Genomic DNA, 13,131 nt, shown 5'->3' with positions numbered 1-13,131 from the left:
TGCAGCAGTGCAGCAGTGATGACTTGAGTCTGTCTCAACCTTCCATCAGCAGAGTGATCACACTGATAAAGACAACACTGTCACAGTCAGCAGTTTATTTCATTTACACTGGGTGCCCACACCTTGTTGGCTCACAAACTGGGGTGTCTGACAACCAGTCACATCTGTTAGAATGTGTCATACCTAACAATGGGGTCAACTCCACCTCATCACTAAGGTAAAAGTTTCTGTCCCTTCCTTGTTCAGAGTTGCTCTGAGAACTTTCCTAAATCGCTCCTAAGCTAGGACTCTTAAAAGTTTTAGGCTCAGTTAGGAGCTCTCAGAGTATACTCAGAATGTTTGTGAATACGGCCCCTTGTGTAACCAGTACCTTCTTCCCGACCTCAGCAGGGTGAAAAGCAGTTATCCAGTTGGCTGGGATGTTTTATGATTCTCCTGGCCTTATTTTTGCAGCATCTGGTAGAGCAGCGCCTATAGTGTGTTCAGCTGAACGTACCAGTCTTTGCAGGGCCTTGCAGTCCTGTTGGGTGCTGTTTCCTACCAGGCAGTTATGTTTCCTGTCAGGATAATTTCGATGGTGCAGGAGTAGAAATTCCTCAGAATTTGAGGGGATACCCAGTGAGTAAGATTCTTTACTTCTCTAAGGTTGGCCTTTTAATTGTTAGCTGTGATCAGACCCACCACAGCTGTGTCATCAGCAAACTTAATGATGGTGTTGGAGTTTGAAGTGGCTACACAGTCGTGTGTGTGTGTGTGTGTGTGTGTGTGGGGAGTAGGGAGTAGGGAGTACAGCAGGGGGCTCAAAACACAGCCTTGGGGTGCTCCTGTGTTAACGATGAGGGTAGAAGAGGTCTGTCCGCCCACTCTCACCACCTGGGGTCTGTCCGCCCACTCTCACCACCTGGGGTCTGTATAATACACATCTATCGTGATATGAGACTAGATATTGTCTTAGATTCTGGATATTGTAATTTCGTACGTGTTGTCCATGTCTGTTTTTAAAGACTGTATTACAGTAAAATTATGTAATTTTCTGAACTTACCACATTGTTGTAGCTGTTCTATTATTTGCCGTTAACCACTTGGTCATTATAGCCACATTAGTCACCCCCTAAAATGTCATTGTAACATCAATATTTATCAATACATTTGGTCAAAAATATTGTGGTATTAACTTTTTCCATATCACCCTGCCCTACAATATGACATAAAAAACATATAAATCATGAGACATACTATTTATACTGTGGTATATTAGGCCAATGTGGACGAGGTCACAAATCACTGCTTATGGAAAATTGAGTATGAGCAATAAATCTGCAATTTGTCAGCAGAAACTAGCTTACTGCTGGTTGGTATTGGTGTACATTGTATGTTGGCCAATAAGATATAAGAGTTGGTCAGTGTACCATTACTGTAATTTTTTGGAACTCCCAAATATGTGTTAGTGTCAGCATCACTCAGGCTACAATGATAATTTGGGATATTTACATGATTTTTGCTTCAGTGTGATGAAGGTGTTTGATTCATGAGCTGTGAGCGACATTCCCAACTGGTTATTTTATCAAACTTTTCGAATCAATTTTAAAAGAAAATTTACAATGAAATAAACGTAAAACATAGACAGGTCCATCTTCATCCTTTCAAACCAATGATATAATTTGCATGCAATCCTGTGCTGTGTTCCGAGCCCCATACTTTTTCTGTTTACTTCAAATCTGCCACAGATATATGAGCACAGAGGGTCAAAGTTCAAGGTGCAACATTATGAAGAAGTATTATGTCCTAATTGTATGCACACTCCACGCAAACAGTATGTACTTTGTAAGGTATCTGCAGAACATACTGAATGTAAAAAGAAAATATGATTTGGAGCTCAGTGTCTTTCTTTTGTTACACCAGTGTACAAAGACAGAAGCACTTACAAAAACAAAATATTTTATTCAATTTGTTCATTAAGATTATCATACATTTTTGCATTGAAACAAGCTTCATTTTGGTATGGTGGGTCGTGTGTGTCCGTTTTGACGAGGATCTTGATTGAATACGTCGAATGCTTCCATACTCAAAGAGACACTTGGTTGTTGACTTAAAGAAATGTACGTTGGCTTGGAATAATCGTGTGATGAGATTAGAGCAAAGGTTGCATTTTTTTTTTTAAAAAAAGGAAGACTGCTTTAAAAAAAAAGATATGGAGACATTAGAAACTATACAAACAAGATCCAACAGGCCTATGTTCTGAGAAGAGGTCAGGCATGTGTTTGAGAAGCACTTTTTGGTTGAGCTTTGAGGCAATGTTTGAGATGGCCTTGCTGGTGATGAGCCCATATGTTTGTCGATGTGGTCATGTCTGTTTCTGTGTGTGTGCCAAAGGTTTTGTGTGTATGTTTTTGTGTGTATGTAGGAAGCAAACGGATGTGTATAAGAAGCAATGAACTGTTTATGAGGAAATGTACTTGCAGCTGCTGTGTGTGTGTGTTTGTGTGTTTTTGTGCTCAGAAGGAGAAGTATTTGGTGAACCACTCCTGTTTTAGCCCCTCTGTCCCCCTCTGCTCCAGATATGGGCCCCTAAAAACACACAGGAAACAAATACAGTGAATATTTGAGCAGCATAATGTATCAGTATGCTAAAGTTCAGAAGATTGTGCTTTTTTTTTTTTCCGAAACTGGGGAAAAACTGAGTGGGAAACGCCTGTTCCAGCGAGGTGCTGGCTTGCAGATAGACTTGTGTGTTTTTAATTTCTAATTTGAAAGTAAGATATTTTCTATTGTGACTTTTAAATTGTATTTTCCTGGTTTGACTTGTTTGTTTCTTGATCATGTGGACATGTTTTTGGTTTCAGGTGACTGAGGTATGTTATCCTGAAGACAGCAGTTTGCCAAAATCTCGATCTTTCATCAGAGCGTGCAGCGTTCCCATTTCCTTCTTTTTTGTTTTGTACCACCACAGCCAAGATATTAAAATGTTCATACCTGATTGAATGGGCCTGCAGGTGTACATGTGGCTCCTGGCAGGAGGGTGACACGTAGCGGATGCCTGTCTGCGGTGAGGGGCAGACGGGGAGCGGGGCGGTAGGTGCCGGGGTGGGAGGGATGCAGGAGGTCCGGGACCTGGTGGAGCGAGGGAGGGAGGGGGAGGATTGTTGGCTGAGGGAGAGGGAGGTGTGCTTGTGTGGAAGAGAGGAGGTGGAGTAGTGGGGGGAGGTCTGAGGTTGGGAGGAGGACTGGTGGGGGAGGGTTGAGGAGTGCTGATGGACAGAGGAGGAGGAGGAAGACGAAGAGGAGGAGTGGGGTATGAAGATGCTCCTGTCGTAAGTACCGGCGCTGGAGATGCTGGTGACACGAGAAGGAGACTCTGCACGCTTCCTCTGTTGGGAGCACAAATTAACAGCATCGTTTATGTTGGTGTTAGAATACTCAAAATGGAGTTTGGCCCATACCTTCATCTAACAAATTACACTGTTACTCTAAGTGTATTTATTCACACCATAAGGCTGCTGATATTCTATATTTGTCTTCTTGTGTCCATCACACTAACAAGTGTTGTCTGTGTACCCACAGCCTGACTCCTCTGTGCTGTACCTTAGCCCACTACTGCTTTCCAAAAACTATTGCACTGGGTGACATGTTCCTTCTTCATGATGAACATGGGCACTGTGGTTTATTTTGATTCAAACCCACATACACTGTCCTGTACTGTTTCCTTAAATACTCACTAGAGGACAAAATGTGTATTAATCCACAACTGAAAATAGTCCCCAACAAACACATTATTTATCCCTGTTTGTGTTACTTTTTCAAAAAGCTACAGAGACCATCTGTTTTAGGAAATTACTACTTTTTTTATTTTAAATGAAACTGTATTTTTTTGCCTGTATTTAAAGATTTATGTTAAAAATAGAATATCACCAGTCCTATCCTTTAAAGGCCTCTGTGCTGGATGTAGTTGCTGCCAGGTTAATCAAATTCAAAACCTAGTGAGTGTATTTGTTCTAAAACATGCTTTTAGTAACTACTGTGGGGATGTAAACCAAATCATTTAAACTGCCTTTTTGCCTTTGAGGACATTATACATGTGATTTCATATGGAGCATACGGACATACTGATCTTAGCTAAAGCTGCTCAGTGACAGTGAGGGACAGTGTTGAATCACAGTCCGGTTTACTGCCAAATATGTTTGCACATACAAGGAGTTTGTTTGGGGTTACTGGTGCATAACATAATAGTAAGAAGGAAGTGTGCATCTACTCATGGACGAGAGACTCGCGCTCATGACAGCACAAGATGTAAACATTAACGGTGTCCGCCTAAGCTGAGCTGTAACGTTAGTTAGGTCAGTGGAGCTAGATGAGCTAGCAGTAGATGCACGCTTCCTTAAGCACAGTGATACCATTGTAGGGTGTAGTTTGGTAGAAAGAAAAATAGTTCCTCAGCAGCACAGCAGCTGTGGTCGGCTTGAATTTATATCAGTCGCAATAATTTTCTAGAGAAGTATCAAAACTTTGAAAGAAACTTCTAAAAAAAAAAACAAAAAAAAACCCCACAATCCTGCAGCATAATGAGCCATATGCTCACTCTTTCTTACGCCGTAAACATAGTTGAATAAATCATCCGTATTTGGAGGAAATGGTGTGTTTTGGCTTTATTTTGAGCATGCAAATAGTGACAAGAGAATCAGATTACACCACAGGAATGTTTTGTGGTGATTTGATTTTTTTTTTTTCCAGTCTCAAAACTGCATCACCATAAATTCAAGCTGACCACAGCATCCATCAGCTGTCAAAAAATAAGTAAAGTGTTTAACAACAATCTTTAGAGTCTGTATGTGTGTGTGATATTAAAAATATTCAAATACAGTCTGTAAACACTACGCATGCTTAGATACTACAGTATGCTTAGATTTACCCGACCAGATGGTCCGTGATCACTTATCCATAACTCACACCAAAATGAATGTAGGCCAGTTAATGCACACTGAATCCTTTGCTCATCACAGCGTCAAATTATGATTTATACAGCCTGGATGCTATTTTTTTTTTTGACATGAGAATCGGTTTTACTCACACACATGCACACACAAATATATACTGTATATATATTTACATATAACAAATGTACACTTCCATCTTAAAAAAATCATACAAGGCAATATCTTTACTGGCCAAATTATTAGTTTATTATATGTTCTTATTACCAGTAATTAAAAGCAGTGTGATGGCACGCACATCCTTATGACAGACTGGTGATGTGTGGAGTGGGAAGTGTGCCAGTGAGAAGTTGGCTCCGGCCCAGTGAGCACTTCTTGCTGGAAGGAGGCTCGTTTGGACGAATACATTATGTACACGAGCAGATCAGACAAACTCACCCTCATGGTCGGCGTGACGCTCCCGGGGCGGGACTTGCTGTCACGAAGCCTGAGGGTGCTGTTGTCCCCGGCAACAGGGGGGTGGAGCTGCAGCTGATGCCTCTCTTCCTAGAGGGAAGGAGGATGAGGAGGAAGGACTTTCATTGGCCTCATTCACAGTTGGTGTTGTTGTTGTATTAGAGTTGTGTCTGGAGGGTGCACTTGTTTGCTACGTCGCCTCATGCCTCACAGATGGTAGACACAGCACTCTGGCAGAGGACACTTTGAAAAATGTTCTCCTACGCGTTCATATCCGTAGATGATTAATGAAGTTGCTTTTCTAGTTTGATTTGAGTAACTGGCCTGTTGCACTGCAATCAAAAACAGCTCAGTGAGCGAGTAAGTGGACCTTGAGTTGAGATCAAATAGACATATTGAACCCTGCCAAGTTGGCCATAAAAGCTTCTCTAATTCAAATTTGGAAGAACTTCTGTTTGCATTTGTAAAGCTCAGACATGACAGTGGGCATCTTCAGAGTCATTTATCAAGAAACCTTGAACAAAATGTTTTCTAAACATCACTAAGAGTATTACCAAGGATACCAAATAATGAAAACTAAGAAAAATGGTACTGTTGCTACTGTCACACAGATACTAGATGCTTTGAAAATTAAGTGTCATGCACAGAGACAGCGCATGATTAAAAGAATACTTACTATACTTCTTACTGTCTACAGATTGCTTTAGTCTGTTTTAGAGGTCGACAGATTTATCAGTTTGGCTGATTAGGCGGTCCATGGGCACAGGAAGGTGGGTACTGAGGGTGCTGCAACAGCCCCCATTGAAAAGGGGTGAAACAACAGCCTGTAAACAGCTGACAATTTTACTGAATGTAATGGGCTGTCTGAACAGTTTTTAAAATTTGAACAGCATATAAAAATGTGCCTGTCAGAAAAAAAAGTATTTTTGCTCTTTTACAAACACCACCCCCTCTCTTAGTCTCGCTTCTTGGAATGTTGGTAGACACTGTACCCGCTCCCAGACAGGGCTCACCCTGCAGGTGCCAAAATTTGTACAGTTTGGAAGATCTGCTTTCTGTCACTGTGCCCCACATACTTAGACTATGCTTCAGCAAAACATTAAGCTGAAGCTTTGTTTAATAAAATGGATATAGCCCTATATTCTTCTTTTATTGGTATTTTTTTGTTGTGTCTGTATTTATTGTATGTACCTCAGCAGCACTGAGAATGAGTGTTCTCCCTCAATGTGTCCTCTGAGGTTTTAAATAAAATAACATGAATATAAAGATGTTTAAAATATAACAATCTAATTAATTCCTCCAAAGTGAAGTGACAACATCGTCATATCAAGTAAGGTCAAAGTGCACGGGTTGAGGCTGGCTAAACTTGAGGAGAGATTCGCATTAGCAGGAGCTAATCAATAGCGCAGACAGGCACAGACAGACTAGAAAATTGCCAGGACAGTTTTTTGGATCCATAAAATTAGCTGACTTGGGCAGATGGGACTTCCTCTGTGAGGCATAACCATCAGGATGGAGTTTTATGGTAGTAACTGATGACATGGACGACTAACAGATATATGATTTGCCTATGGTACGTGTGTGGCCTCAGCAAAGAGACGACTGGAAGTTGAACACCATTCAAAATTGTATTTATTAAGTCTGGCACATGTGGTCCACAAAGACATTGCGCTGACATGGGAAGCACACATTGTTGGAGAAAACAGCTGATGAAACCGCGGAGGTAAGTATATCATAGACAAAACATAGTAATGCACGTACATTTATACTGTGCAGCACACCTCTGCAAAAGTATGTTTCTGCACCCGTGAATCGGCCCCAATAAGACATTTTTAAAAACTGTCTTTTTGTGGCTGAACTTTTCTCTGATAGTGGCTGTAGAGCCTCCACCAGTCACATGGGGACACACAGTACTGTGCAAAGTTCTAAGGCAGGTGTGAAGAAATGCTGTAAAGTAAGAATTCTTTCAAAAAATACAAAGTTTAATTGTTTATTTTTATCAATTTACAAAATGTAAAGTGAGCGAACAGAAGAAAAATCCAAATCAAATCATTATTTGGTGTGACCACCCTTTCTTCTAGATACACCTGCACAAAGTCAGGGATTTTGTAGGATCATTGTCAGGTGTATGATTAACCAGCTATACCAAACAGGTGCTCATGATCATCAATTTCATATGTAGGTGAAACACAGTTATTAACTAAAACAGGAACAGCTGTGTAGGAGGTTTAAAACTGGGTGAGGAACAGCCAAACTACCAAGGTAAGGTTGTGGAAGTTGTGGACTTTGATGTCACATGTCATACATCATGACAAGACTGAGCACAGCAACAAGACACAAGGTAGTTATACTGCATCAGCAAGGTCTCTCCCAGGCAAAGATTTCAAAGCAGACTGGGGTTTCAAGATGTGTTGTTCAAGCTCTCTTGAAGAAGCACAAAGAAACAGGCAATGTTGAGGATTGTAGTCGCAGTGGTCGGCCGAGGAAACTTTGTGCAGCAGATGAAAGACACATTATGCTACTTCCCTTTAAAATCCGAGGATGTCCAGCAGTGACATCAGCTCAGAACTAGCAGCAGCCTACATCCACACAAGATCTGTGGTTAGTTCTCCAAGATGTTTGGAACAACCTGCCGAGTCCCTTCAAAAACTTTGTGCAAGTGTACCTAGAAGAATTGATGCTGTTTTGAAGACAAAGGGTGATCACACCAAATATTGATTTGATTTAGATTTTTCTTCTGTTCGCTCAATTTGCATTTTGTAAATTGATAAAAATAAACAATTACATTTTATATTTTTGAAAGCATTCTTACTTTGCAGCATTTTTTCACACCTGCCCAAAACTTTGGCACAGTACTGTACATTACCACCGACCAGAGCTTAAGGGGGGAGGGTTGTGTTAAATCAAGCAGAGAAAGCAGGTCCCTCCAGCTGTGTGAGTAAGTCTTAGTGTGTTGTTCTTCATTTAAAGGGTGACTTCAGTATTTGTCAACCTGGAACCTATTTTTTTCCCATGTTTTTGTGTCTAAGTAAATAATGGAGACAACAATTTCTGAAATTGGTCCAGAATTAAGCAAGTGTGCTGCAGCTGACAGCTGCAAAACCACTTGGGGCATTTATGCATCGTAAATATAAGTGCTTGTTTTTGCCACTGACAAGCTGCGATTATTATTCTGTGTCTGACAATATTATGGACAGGATCCCTACAGAGACAGTCTTTTTTGTTTAAGAATAAGATCCTTTTTGTTTAACCAGAAACAGCCCCGAAATCGCCATTGCCAAACCCACCAGACTCCATTCAAATAAACAGTAATTTTAACACACACAGAGTCAGCATATTTTCACATCTACCTGGGTGAATGAAGGGTTTATTTCCACCAAACCAGAGTTGATGATTGTTGGAACAGTGGGAAGACAAACCAAGTCAGTTTTTGAGAGTTTTATTTTTTTTTCGGTTGACTTTGAATGCAGCATGTTTTACGAGGATAAAATTTCTGTTAATTTAAATGGAGTCTGGTGGGTTTGGCGATAGCGATTTAGGGGCTGTTTCTGGTTAAACAACAAAAATGTCTATTTCTGTAGGGATCCTTTCCATATTGTTGTCAAACACTTATAATGACAATCTGTACCTGTCAGTGGAAAAAAAATAAGCACTATTAGTTGACATACAATACATTTACAGTGCACAGTTGCCCCTTGACATTACATTGCAGCCTGTTTTGTGGCTGCCTTCTGCAGCAGTCTTGCTCAGTACTGGCCCAATTTCAAAAACTGTTGCACCCATTAATAACTTAGACACAAAAACATGAAAAAAGAGACGAGTCTGAAAAAATACTTAAGTTACCCTTTAAGATGTATTGAAGTTTTAAGCTGGACTGCATCAGCAGGGCGACGCTGACATCAGCCAATAATTTGGCTATTGGCTTTTTTCTGCACAAAACTATTATTATTATATCGGCCTTTAGAACTCCACCGTCACTTGACCTGTAGTCTGTTTACAGTCCTAAATATGTGACTCTTTGAAAATATTATGGCTGCATAGTTCATTTAAAAAAAGACTACATCATTTCCCATAACAGCTGGGCACTGTAGTTTTTAGCAGACAAGTCAAACAGGAGTGAACAGTGCATTTGTATGGGACTATTTTAAGCCACAGATTTGGTGCTTTTGTGAGTATTTACAGCAGCAGGACTGTATCTGTGAGACTGACTCAAAATGAACTACAGTGCCCATTTTAATCATAATGTAAGAATATGTCAGTGCAGCAAATAGTGTGGCTCACTGATGGGTTCTTTGTAGTTTTGTGACAATAATGGAGGTCTATGGCACATAGACTAAACTGTAGCAAACTCTGACTACAACCCTTGTTAGTGGGATCAATTCATATTTGGTTTTGGTCTTTTGCGGGGATTTGTTGACAATAAGAACAATAAACGCTGCTCCACAAGCGAGTCTATAGAGTGTGTGTATGTGTGTGTATAGTCTCACCACTAAACGTTTAATGAGCTGGTCTCTCTCGGTCAGTCTCTCTTGAAGTCTCCCCAGCTGCAGGTCGTCACACCGAGGCTCCCTCCTCCTGCACCGTTCCTCCCGCTCACGCAGTCTGCAGTTAAATCATATACACAAACACACACTCTTTTCTCACATACCCATCCTTCATTTTAAACTCTGACAACTTCTTCATCTCCACGTGTTTGTCCTCTACTCACTCGTTCTCCAAGGCCACTATGCGAGCCTGCAGGTGCGACTGTGCACTGCTGTACTCAGACACCAAACTCTGCATCTCCTTTTTGTGCTTCCTCCTGATCTCCTCCACCTCCTCTCTCCTCTTGTCCTCCTCCCTTTCCTTCTTCTTCTCCTCATCCACCTCCTCTTCTTTTACGTCCTCCTCTTTCCTCTCTTCCCAGTGTTTCTGTGACTCCTCCAGTTTCTCCATCTCCACCCTCAGTTTCTCCACTTCCTCCTTCAGACGTTGTGCTTCTTCTTCCAGCTGGGCGTCCCTCTTCTTCCGTATATCTATGCTTTCCTCTTCTTTCTCCTCGGCCTCAGGATTCTCCTGTACTGACCTGATAAGGGACAGCAGATACCAAAGAGGGACAGAAATAATAGAAGAAATAATGGAAGTGGGCCATTTAATACGATAAAACAATTATGATAAAAGGGGATCTTGAAAATGGCTGAATCATCACTGATGGAAATACCGCCGCTAATGTGCCCCACTTTCCACTCTACTATATATCATTTCTGTGTAGGACGTACTAGTTTCCATATAGAGCAGCACACAAAGGAAGTGCATATGAGCCATACATAATGAAACTACTTTTAACTGGATATGTACAACCTTTTAAAACCTCCTACTATTCCTGTAAAATTCACCTAAAATGCCTCTCCAAAGCATACCCAAAGTAAATTGAAAGCTCCTCTTGTTCCATTTTAAGTACATGTACATGCATGATCTCACTTGAGTTTTTACCCCAACATCATGAACACTTATCTTGTCTAAAGTCAGAGTAGACAACAATATCACATAAAAAACAAGTCAGCACAGACAGAAACGTCTGCTTAGGAGCTTACTGTTTATAAAACACTTCTAGATAACCTAAATTCATAAGAAATACTTTTTTCCCCTTATGACAACAGAGGAGCCACTTGCTTATCATTTCTGTACATTTATAACACTCAGTGGTGCCAGAAACACGTTCAAAACTGTATTTTAAGGTGAGGATTGTCATTGACTACAAGACCCATAAGCCATCAGGCCAGTCGCTCGCTATTGATTGGCTCTGTAACCAAGGAAGTGAGGCAGGCCCTTCCTTTCAACACAGGTCCCCACTGGCTATTGTAACCTATAGGGAGAGTATGGAAGCTCCTATTGGCTCAAGTGAGGTGTCAATGAAAAGATCAGAGTTCAACCACCATTTTGATAGCGAGGATCACACAAAGCCTTTTGTCAATAAATGAGCATGTGGCAAGCAGCGATAAGGATACAAAACTGCTGAAATTAAATCAAAAGTAGCAAATTCACACAGTTTTAAAAGCTGTGTTGTCCGTCTTTAAGGGGTAGTTACCGAGAATTACTTGACAAGATTGACTCCATCTTTGAGTCCATATGTTAAATATGAATCTACAGCCAGGAAACAGTTAGCTTAGGTTACTGTTAAGACTGTGAGTGAGTGGAGACACATGGCCTATTTATGCAGGCTATCTTATGCTCAAAGTAAAAAAAAAAAAAAAAACAGCAACTCTAAAGCATAATTAACATGTTACATTTACTGGGGTTATAAACCATGCCGGACATCATGTGTTAATTTGTGTTACACTCTTTGTGCTATGCTACGCTAACTGGATGCTGGCTGTACTTTTATATTTACCATACAGACATGAAAACAGAACTATTGGCAAAAATGGAATAAACAGACATTCAAAAATGCACACCACTCCTTTAAGTAACTGCTTCCAATTTGGCATGCAACTTGGTAGACAGTCATTAGTTTTTTTGACTCCAAGGATATTAGAGCTGAAATGCTCAGTCAACTGGTAAACAGACAGAAGTTAAATTTCATTTTAATGAGCAACTATTTTGATAACTGATTTCTCTCTCCAGCCGTTGACCATTTGCAGCGCCTGAAATGTGGGGATTTTATGCTGTTTTTTGTCATCTATAGTACACTGTATATCTTTGGTCTTGGACTGCTGATTGGATGAAACTGGGTCATTCCTATACAGTATGTTCCTAGGGTCATTATGTCTCTTGATATAAACTAACATTGAAAGAGATGGGTAACAGCTAACTTTGCAGTTCAAATTGCAAAAAGGAGGTGGGGATGTGGATATTTCAAATGCAATTTGAATGGTAAAAATCTGGTCAGCCACTATGCAGATATCAATGTCTTAAAGCTACAGTTAGTAACTTTAAAAAAAGAACTTTTTTCATATGTGCTGAAACTGTTATAACATCTGCACAGTAGCACAAGAGATAGATAGTCTGTGAAAAAAAAATCATGTTCCTCCTCCTCGATGTGCTTCTAATGTCAGCTGCTGGAACCCACTGCAGCAGAAGGAAAACCACTAATCAAAGTCAAGGAGTCTCTGACACAGCTGTCAATCACTGATCGTGAACTGGGGTCAGACTAGGCAGTGCTGATCAAATGTGAAGCAGGGTCCTGTTACTGCATTGCCTATTTATCACCTCAAATGTTTTCAGAAACATATTTTAGTGTGCTGTTCAGCTGTAAAATGTTAGGGTTTGCTCCGACCGGTGAGCCGTGCTTCATCCTGGCTTGGCTATTCCCAAACTTTCTACTTTGTATGATTCTTGCAAATGCCATTAGGAGAGCTGTGAGGAGGCAGAAGAACATGATTTGTTCAAAGATTATTCATGTCATGTGCTACTGTCAGGAAATAACGAGAAAAAAAAGTTTTGACATATCTGCTTAAAAAAGTTACCTACTGTAGGTAAGTCAAGAAAACTGCCCACAAATTAGAGGGCATAGGTTTAAAAGACCATATAATCATTGTTAGACTAAAAACTATACTTGGGTGATTTCAACATGTTTATTCAGGGAAACACATACTAAACATTTGATGAAACATTGCTGCATGTTTAGAGGATATTGAGCTGTGAAGCATAGATACTAGCCTGATAAAACCACTAGTTCGAGTATGACCTCTTGGTTTTAGGGAAAGTGTGATGATTTTTCACTATCCTCTGATGTAATAAAAAGGAAAAATATCAGCATATCCACCGA

General features: G+C 40.4%; 1 protein-coding gene across 4 annotated transcripts in view; it reads right to left on the bottom strand.

Moving 5' to 3' along the window:
• Positions 1 to 1,969: 1,969 nt before the first annotated feature.
• Positions 1,970 to 13,131, bottom strand: part of fam184b (family with sequence similarity 184 member B) — a 33,124-nt gene continuing 21,962 nt past the window's right edge. Inside the window, exons 14-18 of one of the 4 annotated variants that reach the window (XM_050044568.1) lie at positions 10,093 to 10,449; positions 9,872 to 9,998; positions 5,367 to 5,474; positions 2,974 to 3,368; positions 1,970 to 2,568 (exon numbers count right to left, since the gene is read on the bottom strand). In XM_050044568.1, the coding sequence (XP_049900525.1) occupies positions 2,496 to 2,568; positions 2,974 to 3,368; positions 5,367 to 5,474; positions 9,872 to 9,998; positions 10,093 to 10,449 (1,060 nt within the window). In that variant the 3' untranslated portion in view covers positions 1,970 to 2,495. The remainder of the gene's footprint in view (positions 2,569 to 2,973; positions 3,369 to 5,366; positions 5,475 to 9,871; positions 9,999 to 10,092; positions 10,450 to 13,131) is intronic. The other 3 variants (XM_050044570.1, XM_050044571.1, XM_050044572.1) reach the window with 3 other exon arrangements.

This window comes from Epinephelus moara, chromosome 5 (genome assembly GCF_006386435.1).
Source record: "Epinephelus moara isolate mb chromosome 5, YSFRI_EMoa_1.0, whole genome shotgun sequence".
NCBI lineage: Eukaryota > Metazoa > Chordata > Actinopteri > Perciformes > Serranidae > Epinephelus > Epinephelus moara.
Note: the sequence above shows the minus strand (reverse complement) of the source record. Positions and strands in the feature narration are given on the sequence as shown.